General features: G+C 46.5%; 1 protein-coding gene across 5 annotated transcripts; it reads left to right on the top strand.

Moving 5' to 3' along the window:
* Positions 1-1696: 1696 nt before the first annotated feature.
* Positions 1697-23835, top strand: Sephs1 (selenophosphate synthetase 1). Of its 5 annotated transcripts, XM_090318915.1 has the most exons (10): positions 1697-1783; positions 4391-4656; positions 8825-8928; positions 11548-11655; positions 13210-13364; positions 16633-16723; positions 18110-18209; positions 19945-20157; positions 21964-22180; positions 23529-23835. In XM_090318915.1, exons 2-9 carry the CDS (start codon positions 4464-4466, stop codon positions 22170-22172), a joined length of 1173 nt encoding a protein of 390 aa, XP_090175041.1. In that variant the 5' UTR covers positions 1697-1783; positions 4391-4463; the 3' UTR covers positions 22173-22180; positions 23529-23835. The 5 variants fall into 5 exon arrangements, with proteins under 5 accessions (XP_090175041.1, XP_090175042.1, XP_090175040.1 ...); XM_090318916.1 differs by lacking the exon at positions 23529-23835 and having other exon boundaries at positions 13243-13364; positions 21964-23191; XM_090318914.1 differs by lacking the exon at positions 23529-23835 and having other exon boundaries at positions 21964-23191.

The raw sequence follows: 23835 nt of genomic DNA, 5'->3' as shown, positions 1-23835 counted from the left end.
TGCTGAAATCACTCCTGGCACAGTTGGTACAATGCCCTCTTAACTAGAAGTGTGCTCTTCTCCCTTCTGGAGGTGAGTATTCCTGACCATTGTAGCGGAGCTAAAGCTATTTCTTAGTGTGACACAAATCTTCACACGGTACCCCCTGACCTTTGCTAGCTATTTTACCTTCCTTCACCCCAAATCCCCAAATCTTTTTTTTTCTACTTGCGAAAAAGGTTGTTTTTTTTGTTGTTTCTTTTTGCTTAAAAACAAACACATCACGTCTTGGCTTTTTGTGTAAGACCAAGTGAAAAACAAAAGGAAAGGGCACTCTCCTCAATGTTCAAAGTGAGGTTGAAGCCTGGGGGCAGGGAGAAAGTACTTTTGTCCGGACTCTGCGGTCCCAGGACTGGCACTTGGTGACTGTGTGTAACCCCACATCTTCTTTCCAGGAGTCTCAAGCACCTCTGGGGTTGTCACCCACAGGCTGCCGCTGGCTCCTCCGAATGTCCTGTGGGGTGTGGAGAAAGGACACAAAGACAGAAGCCTGCGCCCACCCGGCCGTCCCCGGGATCCAGACCTCAGGAAACGGGCAACCGCGGACTCCAGACGCCTGTGAAGCGTGCACGCCGGATCGAAACCCAGTTCGCCACCCCGGAAACACACGCATTTCTCCCCGCAAATAATCGTGCAATGCAGATCCGTTTTAAAAGAATAAAAAATAAAGTTGAGACCAAGACGCGTGGGCCCCTCCTGCTCACTTCTCGGGGAAGCCCGGCCCGACGCCGTGCTGAAGGGTGTGTGTGTGTGTGTCTTTTGTTTGCACCGGCCGACGAGGCGCGCAGAACCCGGACGACACCCGTGGGGGTCCCGGGAGTCCCCGCGAGCGCACGCGGGCCGGGGCTGCCACGTTCACCGCGACGCGCGGGGCAGCGGACGGCGCCCGCCCGGCCACCCTTCCGCGCCCCGCGCCCCCTCGCAGGACTTCCCCGCCCGCCTACCCAATGCTCAGAGAGAAAACTTCGCAGGACGGGGCTCCGGACAATAGGTGGAGAGAGAGGGAGATCGGGGCTCGCTCGTCCTTCCTCGGCGGCGGCGGCGGCGGGCGCCCCTGAAAGCCCCCGCCCGCACCCCACTCATGACACTGCACATCATTTTCCTTGGTTGTTTTTTTGCCAATCGCGTTCCTGGGTCTTTGTCTTCCAGCACGACGTCGTGCAGGCGAGCTGGTACCGCCCGGATCCCGCCGGCGATGCGCCCGGGCCGGCCCTGCAGGGCGGCAGGAAACCCTCCCCGCAGGCCGCGGGCGGGCGGGCGGGAAAGGCGCGCGGCTCGGGCGCCCGGGGCCGCCGCTGCCAATGCAACGCTCAACTTTTTGAAATCAATTCCCCCCCCCTCTTTTTTTTTTTTTTTCATCATGCAACGGATGCCACCGCTCCCCGGGTTTGCAACCCCCCCATCCCTCCCCCGAGACCAATCATTGCCGCGCTCGGGCCTGCACGGCGCCCCCGCCCCCTTCCCGGGCCGCACGCAGCCACCCCGCCGCGCCGGCCGCGGCCCGCCGCCTCTTAAAGGGAGGTGGCAGGGCCTTAAAGGACTCTTACGCCGACCCGGCGGGACCGCGGCGGCCCGGTTCCCGGAGGGCCGCGCCCAGCCCAGGCCCAGCCCGGCCTCCGCCCGCCCGCCCGCCCGGAGCGGCATTTTTATTCAGGCGACGCTTAAGGGAGCCCGGCGCGCCCGGTGCATTGTGGGAGCGCCGCGGCCCGTTTTCGGGAGGAGGCGGAGGGCGCAAAGCGAGCCGGTAAGCGGCGGGCCTGGCGAGGGGGGGCGAGACACCAGGCTTAAAGGGGAATATCGGTCCGCAGGCCCGCGGCGGCCGTTGCAAATCCCCCTCCGGGTCGCCCGGAACCGCCGGGGAGCCGCGCCCGGGAGGCCTCTCCAGCCCTGCCTGGAAGACGGGCAGAGCTGGGGCTTGGTGGGGCCGCTTTAAAAAGAAGCGCCGCCCGCGCCGCCGCCGCCGCCGCGCGAGCCCGGGCAGGAGGAGGAGGCGGGCGGGGGGGGGGGCGGCGGCGGCCACGCAGGGGTTAATCTTTTCGCCCGCCGACATTTTTGCGCGGCGGCAGCGGCGGCGGCGGCCCGCGCGCGCGCGCGGCGGGAGGAGCAGCGCGGTGTCCCGGGCGCGGGGCCTCGGGCCTCCCCGCCCCCACCGGCCCCCCGCGGGATCCGGGCCCGCGGGCCGCGCGCTGCGCGCCGCCGCCGGGGAGGTGGGGGTGGGGGGGAGCGTGGGGAAGGTCGGACGACGGGCCGAGCCCCGGGGATGGCAGGGCCGCCGACCCCGCGCAGCCCCGGGCCGGGCCGCCCGCCAGCGGGCGCCGCACAAAAGAGCGCGGCCCGGGCCCGCGGTCCCTTTCATCAAGGCGGCCGCCGGGAGACCGAAGGGGTCCCCCGGGGTTGGCCGGCAGGACGGCCGCGCCGCCGCCGCGGGCCTCGCGATGGAGAACGCCCGGCCCCCGGCTCCGCGGGGCACCCGCGGGGGGCCCGGGGGCTTGCGGGGAGGTAGGTGCCGCCCCGGGACCGGGCGGGGAGGGCGGGGGGCCCCGCGCCGTGCCCGGCCCGCCCCGCCGGTGGGCGCGGACCCCCGGAGCCGAGCCGTGGCGGGGGCAGGACGGGGTTAAACCCCCGCTGCAGACGCGCGTGTCATTGTTTTAAAGGTGTAAACACGTGGCCGCGGGGTCGGGGGCCTTGGGCCTGACGATCTGCCCCTCCCTGGTCTGGGCACCCCTTCCTCCCCCCCTAAAAATAATAATAATAAATGTCGATTTCCTTTTCGTCTGTGACTTGTATCTCTTTCCACCTGGTGGCACTGGCGCCTTCGGGCTTCGGGATGGAAGGTGTCCCCCCCCCCACCTGTGTCCCCGTGTCCGGAAGAAAAGAGGGGCTTGGAGGTCAAAGAAGAAGTGGGTACCCCGGGTGGGTCGGATTACCCGGACACCCCGCACTGTAGTAGGGGTCAGGTGGCGTTTAAGTGCACGGTTGTGAGTTTTAAGACGTTTTCCTGGTTTCTGTTCAGATCTTTCCCAGGCAGAGTGTGTTGTTGTGTGTGTTTCCCCGCTGAAAACATCGTTGCTCATCCCCACATATATTTTTTTTTAATTTATTTATTTTTGTAGCCACGGTTTGGATCACGGCCCAAACGAGACCTTTGTGGGGTTTATGTTAAACGTGTTTCTCAGGGGAGGGAAAAACTCTATAAATGGAAATTATGTTCTTAATCATAAATTTTTATAGGGAAAACTGACCCTAAAACTTCGGGTGTCTGTAATTCTATGCCCAATAAAGTATCAATCTGAAGGTTTGTAAACCCTAGGAATGTATGTCGGGCTTCAAGCTTAGGAAAGCTTTGTTCCCAAAGCTTTTTTTGTTTTTTAAATACAGTTCTATAAGTGTACTGATTTGTATGATTTAATTGATTGTTTTAGTTGGGTACTGACATGCTAATGAGCAGTGGCATACTTTGTGGATGATGTGTGCATTGGCTTGTTGGGCAGGATGTTTGCTTTCTAGGAAACCATCACATAACTTTACAAGTGTTTCCTTGGAGAAGGCAGACCTTAGTTTATTTTTTACACAGTTAAGCAGTTATTTTTAAGTTGTGTCCTTTACTAAGGCTTCCTGTTAGTTTTGGATTGTGTTGGGTACTGACTCCAAAGGAAACATGTTTGTTCTAAAATTGGGATTAATCATCTTGAATTTCATCATTTGCATAATTGTTCCCATCGTCAGTTTCTGTTAGACCTCTTATTTTTCTGGGTGAGATAGCAAGAGGTGTTTTAGAAAAGTTACTTTCTCTAAGACCTGTGTTTTATTTTTTGTTTTGTGGGTTGTGGGGCTTGAACTTAGGGCCTGGGCAGTGTCCCTCAGCTCTTTGCTTCAAGGCTATCATTCTACCACTTGGAGCCATAGCTCCACTTTCTGTTTTCTGGTGGTTGGAGATTTTTTTTAAAAAAGTCTCATGGACTTTCCTACCCAGGCTGGCTTTAAACTGTGATCCTTACATCTCAACCTCCTGAGTAAAGGATTACAAGTGTAACCTCCAGCGCCTGGCAAGACCTGTGCTTTCTAAAACCCATTGCTTTACAAAAGTAGACAAGTGGAGTGCTCTTCAAGGCAGTTCGAAGAGCTGCACTGGAACCCCAGTGGTATGCAACCTTTATAGCCACACTGCAGACATAGACCTTCTGTAGATACCTAGGTAACACTATTTTAAGATGACTGATTCTGAGCTAACAACACCAAGAACCAATCGCTATGTCCATGAGGGTTTGGCCCTTCTCGGGGACGTTTTGCTTGGTTCTCCAGTACCACTTGGGAGTCTTTCAGTGTGTCTTTGTGTTCCGGTGATGTCCAGGTGGATCCCAGAGCCCAGCTGACCGCGAGGGAGGGGAGGGGCTGAACGCTGAGGAGTGTGGGCCCCCAGAACCATGTCTACGCGGGAGTCCTTTAACCCGGAAAGTTATGAATTGGACAAGAGCTTCCGGTTAACCAGATTTACTGAACTGAAGGGCACAGGCTGCAAAGTGCCCCAAGATGTCCTGCAGAAATTGCTGGAGTCCTTACAAGAGAACCACTTCCAAGAGGATGAACAGTTTCTGGGAGCTGTTATGCCAAGGCTCGGTATGTAAACCTTGATACTCCACCATCCAGAAGTCAGATTTCCCTTCCCATGTGGCCTTAACTCTTAGCAGTGACAGAGGGACTGGCGACAGCCAGGAAAGAGGCAGGGAAAGGTAGATACAAAGACCACTAGTGTGGGCATACGAAGCTTTGAGAAGCTGAATATGAACTAAATATTCCCTAGGAAAAACACAACCCCTTCTAATGTATATTTGAGCAATTACTAGATGTGATCAGTCCCCAGGGCTGGTAAGCAAATGGACACTGAAAGATGCAGAGTAAAAAGCCCCCTGCAGAAATGCCAAAACTGCCTGAGGAATCCTGGCACAGTCACATATCGGTCAGCTCTTTGTTGGTGGTTAACTTGACTTCCCAGTGTATAAAACAGACCAATACTGCAGCAGATGGTGACTAGTGTAAATGTGTATGCATTTACATATATGTGTACACATATGTGTGCATATATGTGTATGTATATCTCTGTCTAATTTTTTTCCCAATTGAATGTCCTGTTTTCTGGTGTTAAGAATGAACCGAAACAGCCCTTTAAAGATATACACTTAGTAGGCTAGATGTATCCTAACTAGAAATATATAGAAAGTGTTATACCTGTTGTGTGGTATTTAGGAGCTGTCAGGTGCGAGTCATTGACAATGGAGGGTACAACTGTGTACCTTGGGGACTGTGAGGTATGGATCGTAATGGTGGGGTACACTTCCTTGTGCAACCCTCGGGAGGCTATCAAGTGTGGGTCATTGATGGCGGAGGGTACACCTGTTGTATGGTAGAGGCTGTCAAGGAAGGATCATTGATGGAGAATACAAGTATTGTGTGCTACTTAGGAGCTGTCAGGTATGCATCATGGATAGTGGAGAATGAATGAATTGCTCTTCCTGATGAAGACTTTCAGTCTGCAGAAAGCCTACAATTTCCCATAGTGAACAGGAGGTTCTCAGTCTGGTGTTGAGACTGCATGCGTGGCACCATCCATGTACTCACGGCCCTCTCCCTGGTTTGTCTGTCACTTGGAGTTTGAGTAAAGGCCCGTTCCCAGTTTAAGAATTTGGGAGGGGTTTATAAACCAAAACCTATAACCAGAAATAGGATGCCTCAACACATATTGAACTGTCTTTCAGCTGGGTGGCAGTGGCTTATGCTTGTAATCCCAGCTACTCAGGAGGCTGAGATCTGAGGGTTACAGTTTGAAGCCAGCCCAGGCAACAGAGTTGGTATGACTCTTATCTCCAATTAAGCATCAAAAACAGCCAGAAGTAGATGATGGCTCAAATGGTAGAGCACTAACTTTGAGCAACAAAGCTCAGATACGGTGCTTGGGCCCTGAGTTTAAGGCCAGGAATGGCACCAAAAAGAAAAAGGAAATATCAGCATATATAAAATAAGAATTAGATATTGAGGTCTCGGTACTGTGAATGGTTTGGTGTCTGTTTTTACAATTACAGCATATCTCAGTTTGGAACAGCTGCATTTCAAGAACTCAGGAGTCCCTGGAGGCGAGTGATTGTAGGGACAGCTCAACGCTGGCAGATGGTGTGATTTCAGTTGTAGAGGAAGATGTGAACACTGTGCCTAGGAACATACTCAGTAGTCATCAGCTACTCTGTTGCAAAAATTGCCCAGGAAAGAAAGAAAATGCCACTGCAGCCAAGTAAGGTGTCACATAGCACTCAGGAGACAGAAGGATGGAGAGTTTCAGGCCAGCCCTGGGCTACATAGTGAGAACCTCCCTCCAAACAAAAAAAGAAAGAAAAATCTTTACCGGGCAAATATTCAAATATGAGTTCACCCACGTTAGAAACATTAAAAGTTAAGCATCCTAAACAACAAACAAAAGCTAAGCTCCCCTCTGGCTATTTTCCAGAGTGAACAGAGAGAATTCACTCTGGGGAAGTGAAGTTCAAGTGTGGCTCACCACTCTGTCCATGTGCTGATAAAAGAGCACTGTTGGATAAAATTTGTGAGTCTGCTCACATGCACTGCTGAGATGAATTATCACACGCTTTGTTGTGCAATAATTATCACACCAATGAAAACTGAACCTCCATTCATTGCTTCTAATTTGTGAGACTTGCCATTCAGTAAAATCTGGATCTTCCAGGAGTTTCTGTTTTGCTATCTAGTTTAGAAAAATGAATTGTCTTCACAGCCTAGCTTTTTAAAATTAAGCATAATTTTATTTTTGGGATAGTAATAATGGCCCAACACCAGAAAAGGGAGAGCTGTCCTGGCCAGCTGGCATGATAGGAAGCAATAGTTCCCACAAGTTTGCTTCTATACTGTGTGACTCCGGAATGATTTTTTTTTCTTATTTTTAAATTCAGTTTTCTTTTGTGCTTGTCCTGGGGCTTGAACTTAGCCTCTCGTGCTTTCTCTTGAGATTTTTAGTCAAGACTGGATGGAGCTGTACGACTTGAGCCACAGCTCCATTTCCAGCTTTTTGCTGGGTAATTGGAGAAAAGAGTCTCATGGACTTTCCTGTCCAGACTGGCTTCAAACTGTGATCCTCAAGGTCCCAGCCTCCTGAATAGCTAGGGTTACAGGCAGAGCCAGAGGCACTGTGGTTGGTTTGGGATTCTAATGCCACAAGGTGGAATCCATGCGCTTCCCTTTGAACTTCATGCTGACTTTTTCCTGTCTTTGGTTACTGAGCAGCAAAGTGGAAATTCTTCATGAGAAGATGGAAGGGGGGCCGGGAATTTGGTCTAGTGGTAGAGTGCTTGCCTCGTATGCACCATTCCTCGGTACTGTATACATTGAAAAGGCCGGAGGCAGTGCTATGGCTCAAGTGGTAGAGTTCTATTCTTGAGGAAGCCCAAGGGATGGTGCTCAGGCCCTGAATACAAGCCCTGGGACTGGCGGGGGCGGGGGGTGGAGGAGAGGGAGAGAGAGAAAATGGAAGGGTATTTTTCTTGAGGGAGTGTCTAGGGGAAACATTTAGTATAGCTCTTACTTGAAATTTCTACATTATAGGTGACTTTCAGAGGAACATAGCATACTGTGGTAGTCTTGATGACACCAAAACTGATGCAGGAAAAAAAGGAATAAAGCAAGATATTTCTCATAGGCTCGTTGAGCCATTTTCCTCTTAGAAAGTGCAGTTTATATAGGTATTGGATATTTATGTACATGCTCTGAGTTCCTATTCTTTGAATCCCTTTTCATTTTGATTAAAATGTAGTTGTGACAATGGCATTTTCTATATGTGAGCTATAATACAAATTATGTTGGAAAAAGTAGAATAATATCTGAAGATATGCTCGGAACCTATAGATAAATAGTCCAAGTTCATTCATGCTACTGTCATCTTTAAGACATTCTGTATGGTTCTCTGGGTGTGGTGGTTCACACATGTAATCTCAGCTACTTGGGAAAGCAAAGATCAAGAGAACCATAGTTCAAGGCCAGTCTAGGCAGAAAACTCACGTGTATTTAATCCCAGGGTACACAGGTAGAAAGCAGGATTGCAGTCCCAGGCTAGCCCTAGGACCCTGCCTAAAGTATAGGAGTAAAAAAGTTGGTAGCCTGGCTCAAGTGATAGAATGCCTACCTAGCAGGTGTAAGGCCCTAGCTTCAGACATCAGCACTCTTAAACAAAAATGCACTTCTTACGATACCGGTTGCATGATATAGTAATACAGAAAAGTGTTTTGTTCAAAGCATCATTACAGTCTTAAAAACTGTACGAGATAGAAGTTGAATCTAGATGACTAGCATTTTGTTTTGTTTTGTTTTGTTTTTATGCAAGTTCTGGGGCTTGAATTCAGGGCCTGGACACTATCCCTTCACTTCTTTTGCTTAAGGCTAGCCACAGCGCCACTTCCAGCTTCTTGATAGTTTAATTGGAGATGAAGAATCGCACCAATTTCTTACCTGGGCTGGTTTTGAACCCGGAACCTCAGATCTACGCCTCCTCAGTAGCTAGGGTTACAGATGTGAGCTACTAGTGCCTGGCAACTAACACATTTTCTTCCTTAAGCTCGTCATGTTTCATGTTTATTTCAGTGATGCTTCTCGATAGTAAACTCATGGCTTCATGGGCAGTGTGGAGTCTCCATAAATGTCTTACACAGAAATTGTCCAGAATGTTGACTGTACAAAATCCAACAGTTTCTTCTTTTACTTTTGATGCTGGTGCCCTCGGTCCTCCCAGGCATTGGAATGGATACCTGCGTCATTCCTTTGAGGCACGGTGGTCTTTCCCTGGTTCAAACCACAGATTATATTTACCCAATCGTAGATGATCCTTACATGATGGTAAGTTTGCCCTACTGTGTTCTTATGACTTTCATGTGGTTGGTATTGCGGCTGGGCTTTCCTGTGGGCAATTGGTTTCTGTTTTGGCTGTCTCCCTAGGCCCACATCTCAGCAGGTGAGCAGGGAAGTCAGGAAAGCAGAGAAGGCTTGTGCCTGACTGTACCCCTGTCCAGAAGAACTCTTATTGTTTCAGAAGAGATCTATGGATGGATAGTGCTTTCTACTTTCTTTCCTTATAACTTCCTTTTATGGACCTTTTGTTTTGTTTTGTTTTTGTGGGATACCAGTCCTAAGGCTTGAAATCAAGACCTGTACACTAACCCCTGAGCTTGAGGAATAGCTTGAGGTTATTACTCTTCCACTCATGCCACAGCTTTACTTCCAGTTTATGGGCTTTCTGCCCACTCTGGCAGGACCCTCAGATCTCACCATCCGTGTTTTAGGTTAAAGACGTTTCTGTATTCTATGATAGAGCTAATTCTACATGTTTCCTTTCAGAAGTAAAGGAACTTAGCACCTCTTCACAATTCTTGCACCTCTCTTTTGAGAAAAGTGACAGTGAGTGGGCCATAGCCTACCTAGCCACCAGGATGCTCACCTACTGCTGGGTTAGATACCACTGTGTGCTGTACAGACCTGACCTCTTAGTTAAAGTTCCTCCCCCAAACAGGTCTTCATACATGGCCATGTAAGCTGCACTGCACTGAAGTGCCTTACCTGGCCAGGTGGTAGACATCTTTTTTTTAATTAAAAAATTTTAATGATAACTAGCATATCTTATACAGGTAACATGCACTTTTTTTTGGTACTGGGATCAAACCCAGAACATTGCACTTTACTTGCCAAGCAAGTGCTTTGCCACTGAGCTATATCTAGCCCATTTATTGCTTTCTTTTCTTTCTCCAGTCATGGAGCTTGAACTTAGGCCCTGAGCTCTTTTGCTCAAGGATAGAGCTCTACCACTTTGAGCCACAGCGCCACTTCCTTTAGTAGGCATCTTAAAACCAGTACTCCTCCTTTTTCAAGCATCCATTAAAAAGCATTTGAGAGTAACCAGCGAGTCTCTGCATCCTGACCAGTGATTGGCATCTCATGGCTCACACTACTTGCTGAATGTTGGAGAGGCTTGGAGATGCTGAAAGTAGGTCTGCAGAGGGCTGTGAGTGTCTCAGGAATCCATAAGAGTCAATTAAACATCTAGTGGAACAATAATACTGCTTTGGAGTTTAAGTATTTATCTTTATAAAAAATTGAGTAAGGCGGGTGTTGGTGGCTCATGCCTATAATCCTAGCTATTCAGGAGGCTGAGATCTGAGGATTGTGGTTCAAAGCTAGCGCAGGCACTAAAGTCCATGAGACTCTGATCTCCAATTAACTATCAGAAAAACAGAAATGGCACTGTGGCTCAAATGATAGAATGCTAGCCTTGAGCTGAAGAGCTCAGGGACAGCACCCAAGGTCCAGAGTTCGAGCTCCATGACTGGGGGGAAAAATAAGTAATTTAGACATTTGGAACTCACCTTAAAAAAGAAAAAATCAGGGGCCGGGAGTTTGGCCTAGTGGTTAAAGTGCTTGCCTAGCATGCATGAAGACCCGGGTTCTATTCCTCGGTACCACATGCATAGAAAAAAGCCAGCAATGGTGCTGAGGCTCAAGTGGTAAAGCTCTAGCCTTGAGAAAGCCCAAGGACAGTGCTCAGGCCCTGAGCACAAGCCCAGGACTGGGGGAAAAAAAAAAAAAAATCAGCCACAGTAATGAAAATGCTACCATATTTCTTTCTTTCTCTTGAATGCTACTTAAGTTCCTCGTAAAATGGTACAGTTTGCTGGGAAATTTTTCCCCCCTCCTTTTGCAGTTCCTGGGGCCTGAACACTGTCCTTGGGCTTTCTCAAGGCCGGCGCTCTACCACTTGAGCCACAGTACCATTTCTGGCTTTTTAAAAAAGTTATTTAAAAAAAACAAAACTGTAAGAATGTCTGGATCCAAGTACATAAAAGTCATCGCCTTTTTGTTGGCGGTGGGGCTTGAACTCTGGGCCTGGGTGCTGTCTCTGAGCTATTTTGCTCAAGGCTAGTACTCAAACACTTTGAGCCACACACAGCTCCACTTCTAATTGTCTGGTGGCTCATTGGAGGTAAGAATTACACACATTTTCCCGCTTAGGTGGCTTCGAACCTTGACTCTCAGATCTCAGCTCCTGAGTAGCTAGAATGACAGGTGTGAGGCACCAGTGCTTGGCTCATCTGCTTTTCTATAACCACAGATGTCAACATTTTTGTAGAATCTGGATAAGTGTATGGTCCAAGTTTCCTTCTAGGTGGTTCTCAGTCTCTTACTCCCTGACCATTTTCCTAGACATCAGTTTCAATCCAGCTTCTCTTCCTGGCTTCCCCTCCACACTGACTAACTCAGGGTTCTGGTACTCCTTGTGGAGAAGATGGAGATACCAAGCGGGAATGGTGATGGTGTGTACAAGGGGTACGTAGCCACCCTGCCCATCTCCAGGCCAGGAGCTGCCTTTCCTGGAAAGTCCCGGCATTTTCTCCAGAGATTTGGTGTTCATTTCTACAGTTGGAAAGTCCCTGCTTGTCCTTTCTCATATCTCCCCTCTCTTCCTAGGGCAGGATAGCATGTGCCAATGTCCTCAGTGACCTCTATGCAATGGGGGTCACGGAGTGTGACAATATGCTGATGCTCCTTGGAGTCAGTAATAAAATGACGGACAGGGTAAGTAGGAGGCCCGGTGTGTGCTGTCTTGGTAGCGTCATTTGACCTGGGGGAGACTTCTCTTCCTGTACTGATTGGAGGACTCCTGCCCCGCTGTGTGGTTCCCAGTATTCCTTCCAGCTCTCTCTCCTCGAGGGGTAATGATCAGGATATTACCATGAGTGTTTGGCCACCTCAGCGTTTTATTTTTTGCTCCCTCTCTGTTTTCCAGACAGCTAGACGTTTTTGTGTGTTTGGTTTAATAAAGTTGAGGCCATGGTAATAGTAACAATGCCAGACATGTCAGTCAGGCACTGCCCTATAATCCAGGAGGCGCAAGGCTTGGAGAGAGGTCCCTTCCTCACACTGACAGAGGCTGCAGTCATCTGTGCTCACACTCACCTCTGGGCCGGCACTTGCAGTGTGCCCGCACTTACAGTGTTTGTATCCTTACCTGCGCTTCTTTGAACCAGAGATGAATTCCCGGTTACATTACCTGACAGGTGCTTGTTTTCACTCTCTTTCTGTTCTCAGCAAAACCATTTGCCTTGCTTTATAATCGACCCTTTTTCTGTCCTGGCAATGCCGGTGTGAGCTGTGATCATTTGTGCTCGGGGGTCTCAGCACAGGCTCTGTGGTATACATGGCCATTGCCGGCCTCAGCAAGTCCTAGCCTTTGGTAAAATGGTAGTCCTCCTTGACGGCAGACGTTATATGCATATAGTTAGTCTGAGAATTCTTCAGACCATTGAAGAGCTGGTTTTCATTGGAGAGCTTTTTCATTTTTGGTAGTACTAGGGGGTTGAATGCTTGTTTTCCAAAGCTTTCTGCCCTTTGATCTACACCCCCTGGTTGGTTGGTTTGTTGCCTTTTTAGTTAATTACTTTTTTTTTTTTTGCCATCCCTGGGCTTGGGCTCAGGGCCTGAGCACTGTCCTTGGACTTTCTCAAGGCTAGCACTCTACCACTTGAGCCTCAGCACCACTTCCAGCTTTTTGCTATGCATGTGGTACTGAGGAATCGAACCCGGGTCTTCGTGCCTGCTAGGCAAGCACTCTACCACTAGGCCAAACTCTCGGCCCTAGTTAATTACTTTTGTCGGTTCTGGGGCTTAGCTCTGTCCCTGAGCTCTTGCTCAAGGCTAGTGCTCTACCACTTTGAGTCATGGCTATAAGGCATGATCAGTGCCCTTCTTTTATTATTATTTTATTATTATTACTATTATTAAAGTCTCTCCCTTTTTTTTTCCTCTGGCTATCCTTGAACCATAATCCCTCCACCTTCTGAGTAGCTGGGAGCTACTTCTTGCTCATCATTGGACTTGAGACCAGGTACAGGCACCAGTGACATGTACTGTACTCAGTACTCTCCTGCCTGGGCTTCCTTCACTGACATGGCCCAGCACTGGTAGCAGGTTTCTCAGTGACATAGTCCTTGTCTTTTATTACACCCAGCCCTGGCTGTCAGCTTTCAGAATTTCCTAGGAGTTTGTGATCCTTTTATAAGTATGGACCCACGTTCTTGGGGTTTTCAGCAGAATTATTTAAACTTTTCTTTGTGTCCTTTTAAACCCTAGGAAAGAGATAAAGTCATACCCCTAATTATACAGGGTTTTAAAGATGCGGCAGAGGAAGCAGGAACATCAGTGACAGGTGGCCAAACAGTGCTAAACCCCTGGATTGTTCTAGGAGGAGTCGCCACAACCGTCTGCCAGCCCAATGAATTTATCATGTAAGTTGGTTCTTCTTGTTTTTTCTGTCTTTAAAAAATATAGAAGTGCTACTGGCTCACACACCTGATCCACTAAAAGTATAATGACAGTGATTCCAAACACTGGCTGCAGTCATTAGCAGAGTCAGTTTGTGCATTATCCAACAAGAAATCTGTTCCCCACACCTGCCCTATATTGTATTATCTAAGCTCATCTATTTTGTAGGATATATCAGTACTTTAGTCCTGTGATCCTATTCTCTATGATTTTTAGATATTCCTTTTTGTTGTTATTGTTGTTTCTTCCAGACTGGATCTGACTGTGTAGCCCAGACTGGCCCTGAAATCCTGATCCTCCTGTCTCAGCCTCCTAGGTACACATCAACTTGCCTGTCTCAATCCTAGACAGTTAATCATGATACACTTCACCTAACAATGTCTCATGGCACATACTTGAGCATTTGTCCAGTATAAAGTTGTTCAGCCTTGGCCCCTGTTCGTTTCCGAGAACACTTCCTTCACCTCTGTGCATTAGCCATCACTTCCAGTTTCTCCTCACCCTGTAGGCCACTCGTCTTCTTATCTGTCAGCCTTTGCCTGTTGCAAACATTTTATATAAGGGCATCTTGCAATATTTGGCATTTTGTTTCTAGCTTCTTCATTTATCATGTTCTCAGGTTGTGGCAGTGTGTGTGTGCGTGTGTGTGTGTGTATACATGCACATGCATGTGCACATGTACCAGTACATGTCACTCTGCGCATGACTGGTGCTCTACTACTTTTAGAGAGCTATGCCTCTACTTCTAGCTTTTTACTGGTTAATTAGAGATAAGATTTTCTTGGATTTGTCTGTCTCGACCGTCTTACTGTCTTCAGATCTCAGCCTCTTGGGTAGCTAAGATAATAGGCTGAGTCACTGGTGCCTGGCTTCTCTGGCATTTTGGTTATAGTCATCTTAGTGGATGTGAGGTAGTCCATTTTTGTAGGTTTTATTTACATTTTCTTGGTGATGATCATGTTTGAGCCTTTTCATGTGTCTTTTAGTCATTTCTGTATCTTCTTTATACAAGTATCTTAAGACAAGTTACTTTCTGTGTTTGATGTTTCGCTAAGGAAAGCCACACTGTCTCATTTCCTGAAGACAGTTTTTAAGTGATGGGTAATGTGTTTGGTGGCCCAGATTTCCAAAGGTGTAGAAAATAATCTGTAGTTCAGAAGCCCCGGCCTATCCCTGGGCCCTGGGCCCTGCTTTAGCACCTTCTTTACCAGTCTTGTATTGTTAGCTAGGACAGCCTGAGCGTTGTCCTTGGGCTTTCCTCAAGGCTAGCACTTTACCATAGGAGCCACAGCACCACTTCTGGCTTATTTTCTACATATGTGGTACCAATGAATCAAACCCAGGTCTTCATGCATGCTAGGCAAGCACTCTACTACTGAGCCAAACTCCCAGCCCCACACACGAACTTTTGTGAGTGACATTAGTCATGGTAAATCTATGAAGAGCAAATTTTTGGAATTGCTAGGTCAGGTGGTGTGTACAGATAGTTCTGAGAGCTGTCGTGAGTGTGTGAGCTGACTTCCTACATCCTGTCCAGCATCAGTGACTAATAAACTTCTAGGTCCTTGCTGTTCTGCTTGGTGGCTTCCACCTTACTCTTTTTGCGTATGTGTAATTCTAGGGCTTGAACTCGGCCTAATCTCCTGCTTGACTGGCACTCTTCTACTTGAACCATACCTCCAGTTGTGGCATTTTGCTGGTTAGTTGAAGATAGTCTCTTGGGCTTTTCTGTCTGGGCTGGCTTTGAACTATGATCTTCTCAACTTCCTGAGTAGCTTGTCTTAACCTTCCTCTTGTGATTAAGATTGACAATATTTTTGTTTGTCTGTCTTGTGTGTGTGTGTGTGTGTGTGTGTGTGTACGCCAGTACTAGGTATTAAACTGAGGGCTTGACATTCTTCCTCAGCTTTTTTTTAGGTTGAATGTATTTTTCACATATTTGTATCTTTTACCTATTGTCTAAGTGATAGAGACTATTTTTAGGGATACTGTAAGATGAATGAATCTGAAGACATTATTACATTTAATGAAAAACAATGTGTGTGTGTGCAAATCTGTGTGCATATTCATGTGCTGACTCTGAGGCTTAGACTTGGGACCTCATTTAGCTTTTTTTTTGCTCACAGCTTCCACTCTACAACATGAGCCATATCTCCAGTCTGGCATTTTGCCCGTTGATCAGAGATAACATCTTTCAGGCTTTGAATCTTGGCTGGCTTTGAACAGCAATCCTCAGGTTTCAACCTCCAGAGTAGCTAGGATTGGAGACTGAGTCACTAGCACCTTACCCCCATAGTTTTATCATGCTTACATTGAAATAAATTCTTAAAATACACAACCAATGAAGCAGAAGAACTTGCTAGCTTTCGGATAAGGCTGAACCTGCTATAACAAGGTATACTGTTTTGCGAATTCTGCAGTGTCACAGAATTATATTGTGCAAAGCTGATAATACATATATTATGGGGTGGCTTGGGTGCTGAGGCTTGGTTTCTAAAGTCTGTGTCCTGGCTTGCTTTTGCACTATGGTCTGAATATGTAGACACTCTCTTGATGTGGGGTGAGAAGGCCTGAGTGGTAGACTTGTATCCTGGTAGTAAATGTACAGCTATAATAGCTATTCTCTTTAGAATCAATGTATTTCTTCACAGGGTACTTTTCATAATCTTCTGTCATGAAGACAGAGGCCACTTAATTCCTTGCTTACCAGGTAGGGAAGTTTTCTCAGTCTGAAACCTGATTGAAGAAATTTGCAAAACATGGACCAACCAAATCCCTTAAGCCAAAATAATTGCTCCTGAGTCTCTACCATGTACATAGTCATAAACCAGTAGTCTTGGAAAAGCCTTGCTGCCTTTGACCATTTTGAACTCTTTCAGTAAGCCATGCCCACTCATGTAGGGTCTGCTGGAACTTCTAGATGTTACGTGATTTGTACATTTGGGGATGGGGTGATAAAGGTGGAGACAGGGCCTTGCTGTGAAGCCCAGGCTAGCCTCAAGCTCAAGATCTTCCTGCCTCAGCTTCCCCAGGTGCTGGGATTATAATTGTGCACACCCCATCCTGCTACATTTTGAAAAACTCTGTAGATAAATAATTCCTACACTTAAGGCCATGGACACTTGTGTTTCAGGGCACACAGCTGTCTCCAGTGCATGGACATGGTGAGAGTTGACTTAAATTTAAATGGCAGCATTTCCCAACTCAAAGTGCTCTTTTTCTTTGCTTCAGGCCAGATAACGCAGTGCCGGGGGATGTGCTGGTGCTGACCAAGCCCCTGGGGACACAGGTGGCCGTGGCAGTGCACCAGTGGCTGGATATTGTGAGTAAACTTCTGCTTGTGTGGACGGCTAGCTTTTAGGGTTGAGCTGATTTTTGTTAGAAGGTTTTGAAAACAAAATTCTTTTGTTTTAGACCAGGAAGTTTAGTTGAGTCCTTGAAAAATTCCGAAGTTGTGTTTATTCTATTAAATGTAATTTTGACGTATTGAGTGCCTGAAGTGGGTAAGTCCCAAACTGGACTTGAGAGCTTTTTCTGTAAGGAACTAGGACTATGTGGCTTCGTCTGCTTGTTGGGTACTGAAATAACTTTGCCTTTTGCATCTTAAACACCTCTAAAATCATGAAGAGGGCTCAAGGAGAAACTCAGGTGTCTGCTTAGCAAGTACAAGGAGAAGGTTTTTGGATACAATGTTTGTCATATACATGAAATGTTTTTACTTGAGTTAGGAGTTGTTGCTGCTTGCTCTTACCTTCAAACTGATAAGTAACTAAAATCATGTAAGTGTTCATTCTCGCACACAAGGAATCTTGATTAAGAAACTTCTACACATCTTCCCCCTGAGTTTTTATCATATTTCAGATTAAAAATTTTTTTTTTATATTTTTGTGCCAGTCCTGGGCTTGAACTCAAGGCTGGCACTCTACCTCTTGAGCCACAGCTCTACTTCTGGCTTTGTTTTTGAGTAACTTATTGACGATAAGAATCTCATAAACTTTCCTGCCTAGACAATCTTAGATCCTCAGGTCGATCAGGTTGTATCAGCCTAGCATATGGTAGGCAAGTCCTACCAATTCACACTTCTTTTTCTTTCTTTTTTTTTTTTTTTTTTTTTTTCTGCCTGTGGTGCATCCCTGTGTCCTGCTAGGTTTGCATGTCCAATGTTTGATTAGAGCACTGTGGGCTGAGCAGAAAAGGTAGTGTAATGTTGAGTCTGGGCACTTAAGACACATAGACAAGCAAAGAATTAGCACTCTTCATTTTCTGTACAAAACCAATAAATAGGCCAGGAGTGTGGCCTAGTGATAGAAAGTTTGCCTGGCATGCGCAAAGCCCTGGGTTCCGTTCCTCGAAATCATATGCATAGAAAAAGCTGCAAGTGGTGTTGTGGCTCAAGTGGTAGAGCAATAGCCTTGAGAAAGCCCAAGAACAGTGCCCAGACTCTTGAGTTCAAGCCCCAGGACTGGCCCTCACCCCCCCCCAAAAAAAAAAAAACTAATGGATAACATATCATTGGCCCTGGAGGTAGGGGCGTGGCTCTGATACAGGGCACGCTCAGCGTGCATGCTTAACGCGCAGGCAGCCCGGGAAAAGGGGGAAGAAAAGCTGCACAAGATGGTTAGGAGGTGAGCTGCTCTTTCTGACAGTGGCTAGAAGGAAAGATTAATTGCAATTTCTCCCTCTTTTTCATCTATGTTTTTGCTGTTAGCCTGAAAAATGGAATAAAATTAAGCTTGTAGTCACCCAAGAAGATGTAGAGTTGGCCTACCAGGAGGCAATGATGAACATGGCCCGGCTCAACAGGACAGGTACGGGCTAGGGTGGCTGGGCGGGCTGGACACATGGGTTTTAGGCTTAGTACGCCATATAGTCTCAGTTAATATTCCTGCTTTCTTTCTACCTGTGTTCGTCAGGTTTGGCTGGTGACTACGGGCTGTCTTCTCTTGGCACTGGTTTACCTGCTGTCAGTCACTCAGGAATCTAAAGTCCTAGTGGGCCTGTGTTTATGGTTGTCCAACTCTCTGTTGTTGAGAGAGTGACATCCATTCAGTAGACACTGGTTGGTTTTGAGTAGTGATTTTCCCAGTGTGATCGGGCCTGGGTGCTGCTGGGGATAGCAGCACGCCATACATTCTGTGCTATGTACCACAAGAGTACTCAGCTGTGGGTGCACCATGCTTGGTAGATGGAGTGTGTTCTATGCATCTTTTGGCTTAAGATAGTTTGAATTTGGCGTTATCACTGCCCACTTGTGCATTGTATTCACAGGAGAAAAAGTGTTAAGTGAGACGTGTATTAGGGGGAAGAAAGCTTGCCAAGGGAATCACTGGATAAATTTAAGCATCTTATACACCCAGGTTTTTTTGTTATTGTTATTCTTTTCTTACATTCTAAAGTAGTGTATAAGCTGTGTCCTTAAAGAGTTGTTTTGTTGTTGTATTATTTACCATTTAGTGCTGCTGGATTCTTGTCTGTGTGTAGCTGTAGTTCGTTCATTTTCATTTCTGTAAAATTTTCCAGTGTTTAGCTGACTTGTCTGGTCCAGTGTTGGTGCACATTTGAGTTACTTAGTTCTATAGAACTTTGGTGGCGGGGCCTCTGCTGCAGGAAGCTCACTCTGCTATGGCCTTTCTAGATAGTTCAAACCAACTTCCAAATGTTATCCCACCTACAGCACGGTACTACATTTAACTTGCTTTTATTTTTGCGCTGATCCTGGGGCTTGAACTCAGAGCCTAGTATGCTGTGTACTCTATGACCATACGCTATACAAGGGAAATTCTAGAAAGAATACATAGATGAATGGCTACCAGGGCTAAGGGGTGGAGCACAGGATGGTAATGGTAGAGTAGGGGTACTGGTTGTGATGAAAGTAGTGGTGGGTATGTTGTGCATTTGTGAAAACTGGTAACACACAGCTGTCACATAACCTGCATTTTAGTTGATTAATGAACACATTTGATCAACTGAACTGTATTTGCACAAAATACTAAAACAAGCCAACCTCAGGAGAGAGGGGTATGTGGGAACTTCCTGCCTTTAAACTCTCAGTGGCTCCAAAAATAAAAAATAAAATTAATGACTTTAAGATTGATTCAGGCTCTGCCTGAATCCCGGAGCTCAGGAGGCTGAGGCAGAAGGATTGAGACTCAAGTGTAGTTTAGGCTACATAGCAAGACCCTACCTCAAAAATAAATAAGTAAATAAAAATATAAAAGAGAAAGTTTCAAGACAGTTCCTTTCTACCAACAACATCTTGATTTTAAGTCAGGCATTCTATACAGGTCCTGTGTGATTTTAGGACAGTTTTAACAGGTTTCCATCCCATGAGACTATAATTCTTTTGTGCGGTCTTTCCAGCTTACCAGGAAATCACTGGTTGAAGATGCTTATTGGTTCCCAGTGGCTCAAATGGAAATAAGAAATGAACGTCCCCAACTCCCACTGGCTCTTGATGACTTTTTTGACACTGTATTTTTATTATTTCTGACAAATGAGGACTTTTAAGGCCATTAGATAACAGTCATCTATCTGCCCTCTCAGCTGCAGGACTCATGCACACGTTCAATGCCCATGCAGCCACAGACATCACAGGCTTTGGGATTTTGGGCCACGCACAGAACCTGGCGAAGCAGCAGAGGAATGAGGTGTCCTTTGTGATTCACAACCTTCCTGTGCTGGCCAAGATGGCTGCAGTGAGCAAGGCCTGTGGGAACATGTTTGGCCTCATGCATGGGACCTGCCCCGAGACTTCAGGTAGGAGGACCCCAGGTCCAGATCTGGGTTCAGTAGGGCTCTGGTGCACGAACGAGTGTGTCCCCACTTTCTGGGAAGGCTGTTCTTGGTGTGGCCATTTGGTGGTGCTGTAGGTTAAGTCATTACCTGGCTTTCACTGGGAACATAAGAAAGTGTCTAAAACTGTTTTATGAATGCAATGGTATATTGTGCCTTAAAATGCCTTTTCTCTTTAACATGATGCCTCTCATTCACCTTTTAGCTCTCCCTATTTTACTTTAAGCTTTTTTGGATTCTCTCCTTTCATTTATAACTTTTATATCCTGGGGATATAGAAGATACACTTGCCTAGAAAACCTAATATCTGGTCTGGAGTGGGCCTGGCTTCCTGGAATGTTATGGTGCTAGGCCAGAGTGGGGGAAGGGGTGTCGAGGGGAGGAACCACAAAGTCCTCAGACTCTTAGCCTTAACTGCCAAATCCAAAAGTAGCTCCTAGAAAACAGATTTTTTTTTTTTCCTGCTGACTGGGTGTGTCTGCCACCTAGTGGACCCAGAGTGAACTTTTTATTCAGAAGTGAGAAGTTTTTGGTGGGTGTGGTAGTGCCACCTGTAACCTCAGCACCTAGGAGGCAGAGGAGGAGGGAAACAGTCTCAAACACAAGTTTTAACTTGTTCTACAAGTACACTGTATGAGGTTTTTTGTGGGTTTTTTTTCCCCTCTTTCCTAAGTCTTAAATTTAAAAACAAAAGCATGCTTGTTGAGGAATCCACAGGGGGGTCAGGTTGAAAGAAGCATTTCTCTTTTAGTCATAAATATTTCTTTTAGTTTAGCACAGAATAGTAACCACCATGTATATTACTAAGGCTAATTCTATGCAGTATTAAATGGTTCAACACTTCCATAAACGTGTGTTTGTTGTTGTTGTTGTTGTTTTGCCAGTCCTGGGGCTTGAACTCAGGGCCCGGGCACTGTCCTTGGACACGTTTTTGATCAAGGCTAGTGCTTAGCCACCTGAGCCACAGCACCATTTCCAGCCTTTTCTGTGTATGTGGTACCGAGGAATCGAACTCAGGGCTTCATGTATGCTAGGCGAGCACTCTACCACTAGGCTTCCCTCCTGGCCCCCCATATATATGTGTTGTTTTGTGATAGTAAGATTTGCTGAGATGAGCACTGTAATCCTCGCTGTTCAGGAAGCTGAGCTCTCACGAGCATGATTCAAAGCTAACCTAGACAGGAAAGTCCTGTGAGACTTCTCTACAATTAATCAGAAACCAAACATAAAGCTGTGGTTCAGATGGTAGAGCACTAACCTTGAGTTTGGGGACACTGTCCAGTCTCTGAGTTCAAGCCACAAGATCACACACACAAAAGAAAAGTTTGCCAAGATATGACCTGGTCTACAGAATTTGAGTTTATGGGAGGGGATCCTTTTTTTTTTCTGCCACAGGCTTTTTGGATATTGATAATATCATTCGTAGACAGTACATAATTGTCAACTTTAGAATTAGCCTTCTATCTTGGTCAGGCATTCACTAACACACAACTAATGTGATAGCTGGATCTGCTCTTTCCTGAGTCATGTGACGTTAGGTGGCACTGATGGTGTTACTATTCACACCTGATTTTCCAGAATTTGGTTGGAGGGGGATTTGGAATTTCGAGTCTTGCCTGCAGTGGTCAACTTCCAGGGCCTTCTTCGGTCTTAGTTGAATGAAAAGAGCAATTTGCCCTTCTTCTGTTGGGAAGTTGTTTGGGAGGCATCTAAGCTCTGTTCTCTGTTGTCTCCATGTGATCACTAATGCTGAGTCTTTTCCTTTGTCAGGAGGCCTTCTGATCTGCTTACCACGTGAGCAAGCAGCTCGGTTCTGTGCGGAAATAAAGTCCCCCAAATACGGCGAAGGCCACCAAGCATGGATTATTGGGATTGTAGAGAAGGGTAACCGCACGGCCAGAATCATAGACAAACCCCGGATCATCGAAGTTGCGGTGGCCACTCAGAACGTGAACCCCACTCCTGGTGCCACCTCCTAATCTAGACAGTAATAGCTACTTGGTTGTTTTTTTTTTTAATAGATCTATTTCCTTTATCATCACTTCAATTAAAGACTTGCATTGTGTCTACACATCTGGTGACCTTAGATGGGTTTGTGAGTGGATGCAATTAACAAGATGAAATCCATGACCTTCTCTCCTGTTACATTAACTGCAGACGCACCCAATCTTGAGGCAGCTTCTGAGTTGAGAATTATATTGTTATCCAATACTGTTGATTCATTTTGAATCTTTAGACACGTATCTCTTGCCGCATAGGCTCTTTCTCAAGGTGCTTCCCCACAGCACAGACACTACGAGAGTAGTGCCACGTAACAGTCTGTGTCTCTTCCCTTTGTGTATATTTATCATATCAGTCTGTTTTTCAGTGTCTCGGATGGTATTCTGGAAAGAACTGGGAAGTGCCACGATAGCCTCCTGTAGTGTGAGGTTGCATGGTTCCTTTAAGTCTTTGATTCTGACCCAGGACATTCTCCAACAGTGCATTCATTCAGTTCACCAAGCCAGGTGCTTCACTCTGCATGGAAAGCACTTTGAGAGAAAGAAGAAATCTTTTTTTTTTTTTCTTTTTTTGGTAGCCTTCCTGATATTTACAGTAATAACATTGTTTTCTTTACTGATGGCAGAAAAGGATACTTTTTGCAGTGTAATTTGACATTGTACAGTGCAACAAGGAATTGCCTTCTGAAGGGGGGTTCATGTACAGTTCTCAGTGACAACCCAGTATATAATTAACTGCTCAAATCACTTAAAAATGATCAGTAATAAAGACTGTTCTGTGGATGGTAGTGTTTCACACATTTTATATTTTGTATAGTGATCTCGGGCTTTCTGTCCTACAGTCAGCAGCACCGCAGCCCATTCTTAGCATTATTTGCCCTTCGCGCCAGTACATTTTTTTGTGCACGCTTCTTGTGATCTGTGTTAAACCTGCATTGCCAGCGTTGCAGCTTGAACTTAAACTTGTCATTCAAATAAATATTTAATTTTTTTAATTGCTCTTGTATAACCAGATGTCCCTTTTAGTATTATTTTAGATGCATTGGGAGGGTTTTGCCTAAAGTACAATTTATTGGGGGAAAACTAGATTTTAGTTTTATAAAACTTTTAAGTCTTTCATGGGACCTATATTTTCTTGAATTAAATTTTGTAGTTCTAGAACAAATAGGCAATCTAAAAGGGTGATATCTGTGTTACTTAAAGCAGAGGCTTCCTTATTGTTACCTACTGAGCAGTTCAGAGGGGCTCCCTTCACTAAGCACAGGGACCCCTCACGTGTCTGTCTTCACGAGAGAACCCTGGCTATACGAGTCGCTGAACACTTCCTTCTTGCAGACGCCAAAGCTGCGCTTGTGATCCAACCATCCCTGCCATAGGATACCACCGCCCGGCAGACGAAGCTCCCTGCAGGAGGAGGCAGTGTTCTTTTGCAGGCGTGCTCTCTGGAGCCAGGTACACCTGGAGCAGAAGCCACCGGATGTGGGGCCAGCTGAGGAAGCTACCACAGGAGGGGCACTGATGGGACATTTTATAGGACTGTATACAGATGATAGCCTTTAAAAGCTGCCCACCAGTGGTCTGCAAAATAAAATTTGATGGAAACTTCTGAGTGCACAAAATGACCTGTTGAGCTTTCTTTTTT

This window comes from Megascapheus bottae, chromosome 26 (genome assembly GCF_031878675.1).
Source record: "Megascapheus bottae isolate mThoBot1 chromosome 26, mThoBot2.hap1, whole genome shotgun sequence".
Taxonomy (NCBI): domain Eukaryota; kingdom Metazoa; phylum Chordata; class Mammalia; order Rodentia; family Geomyidae; genus Megascapheus; species Megascapheus bottae.
This window is presented reverse-complemented; position numbering and strand designations above follow the sequence as displayed.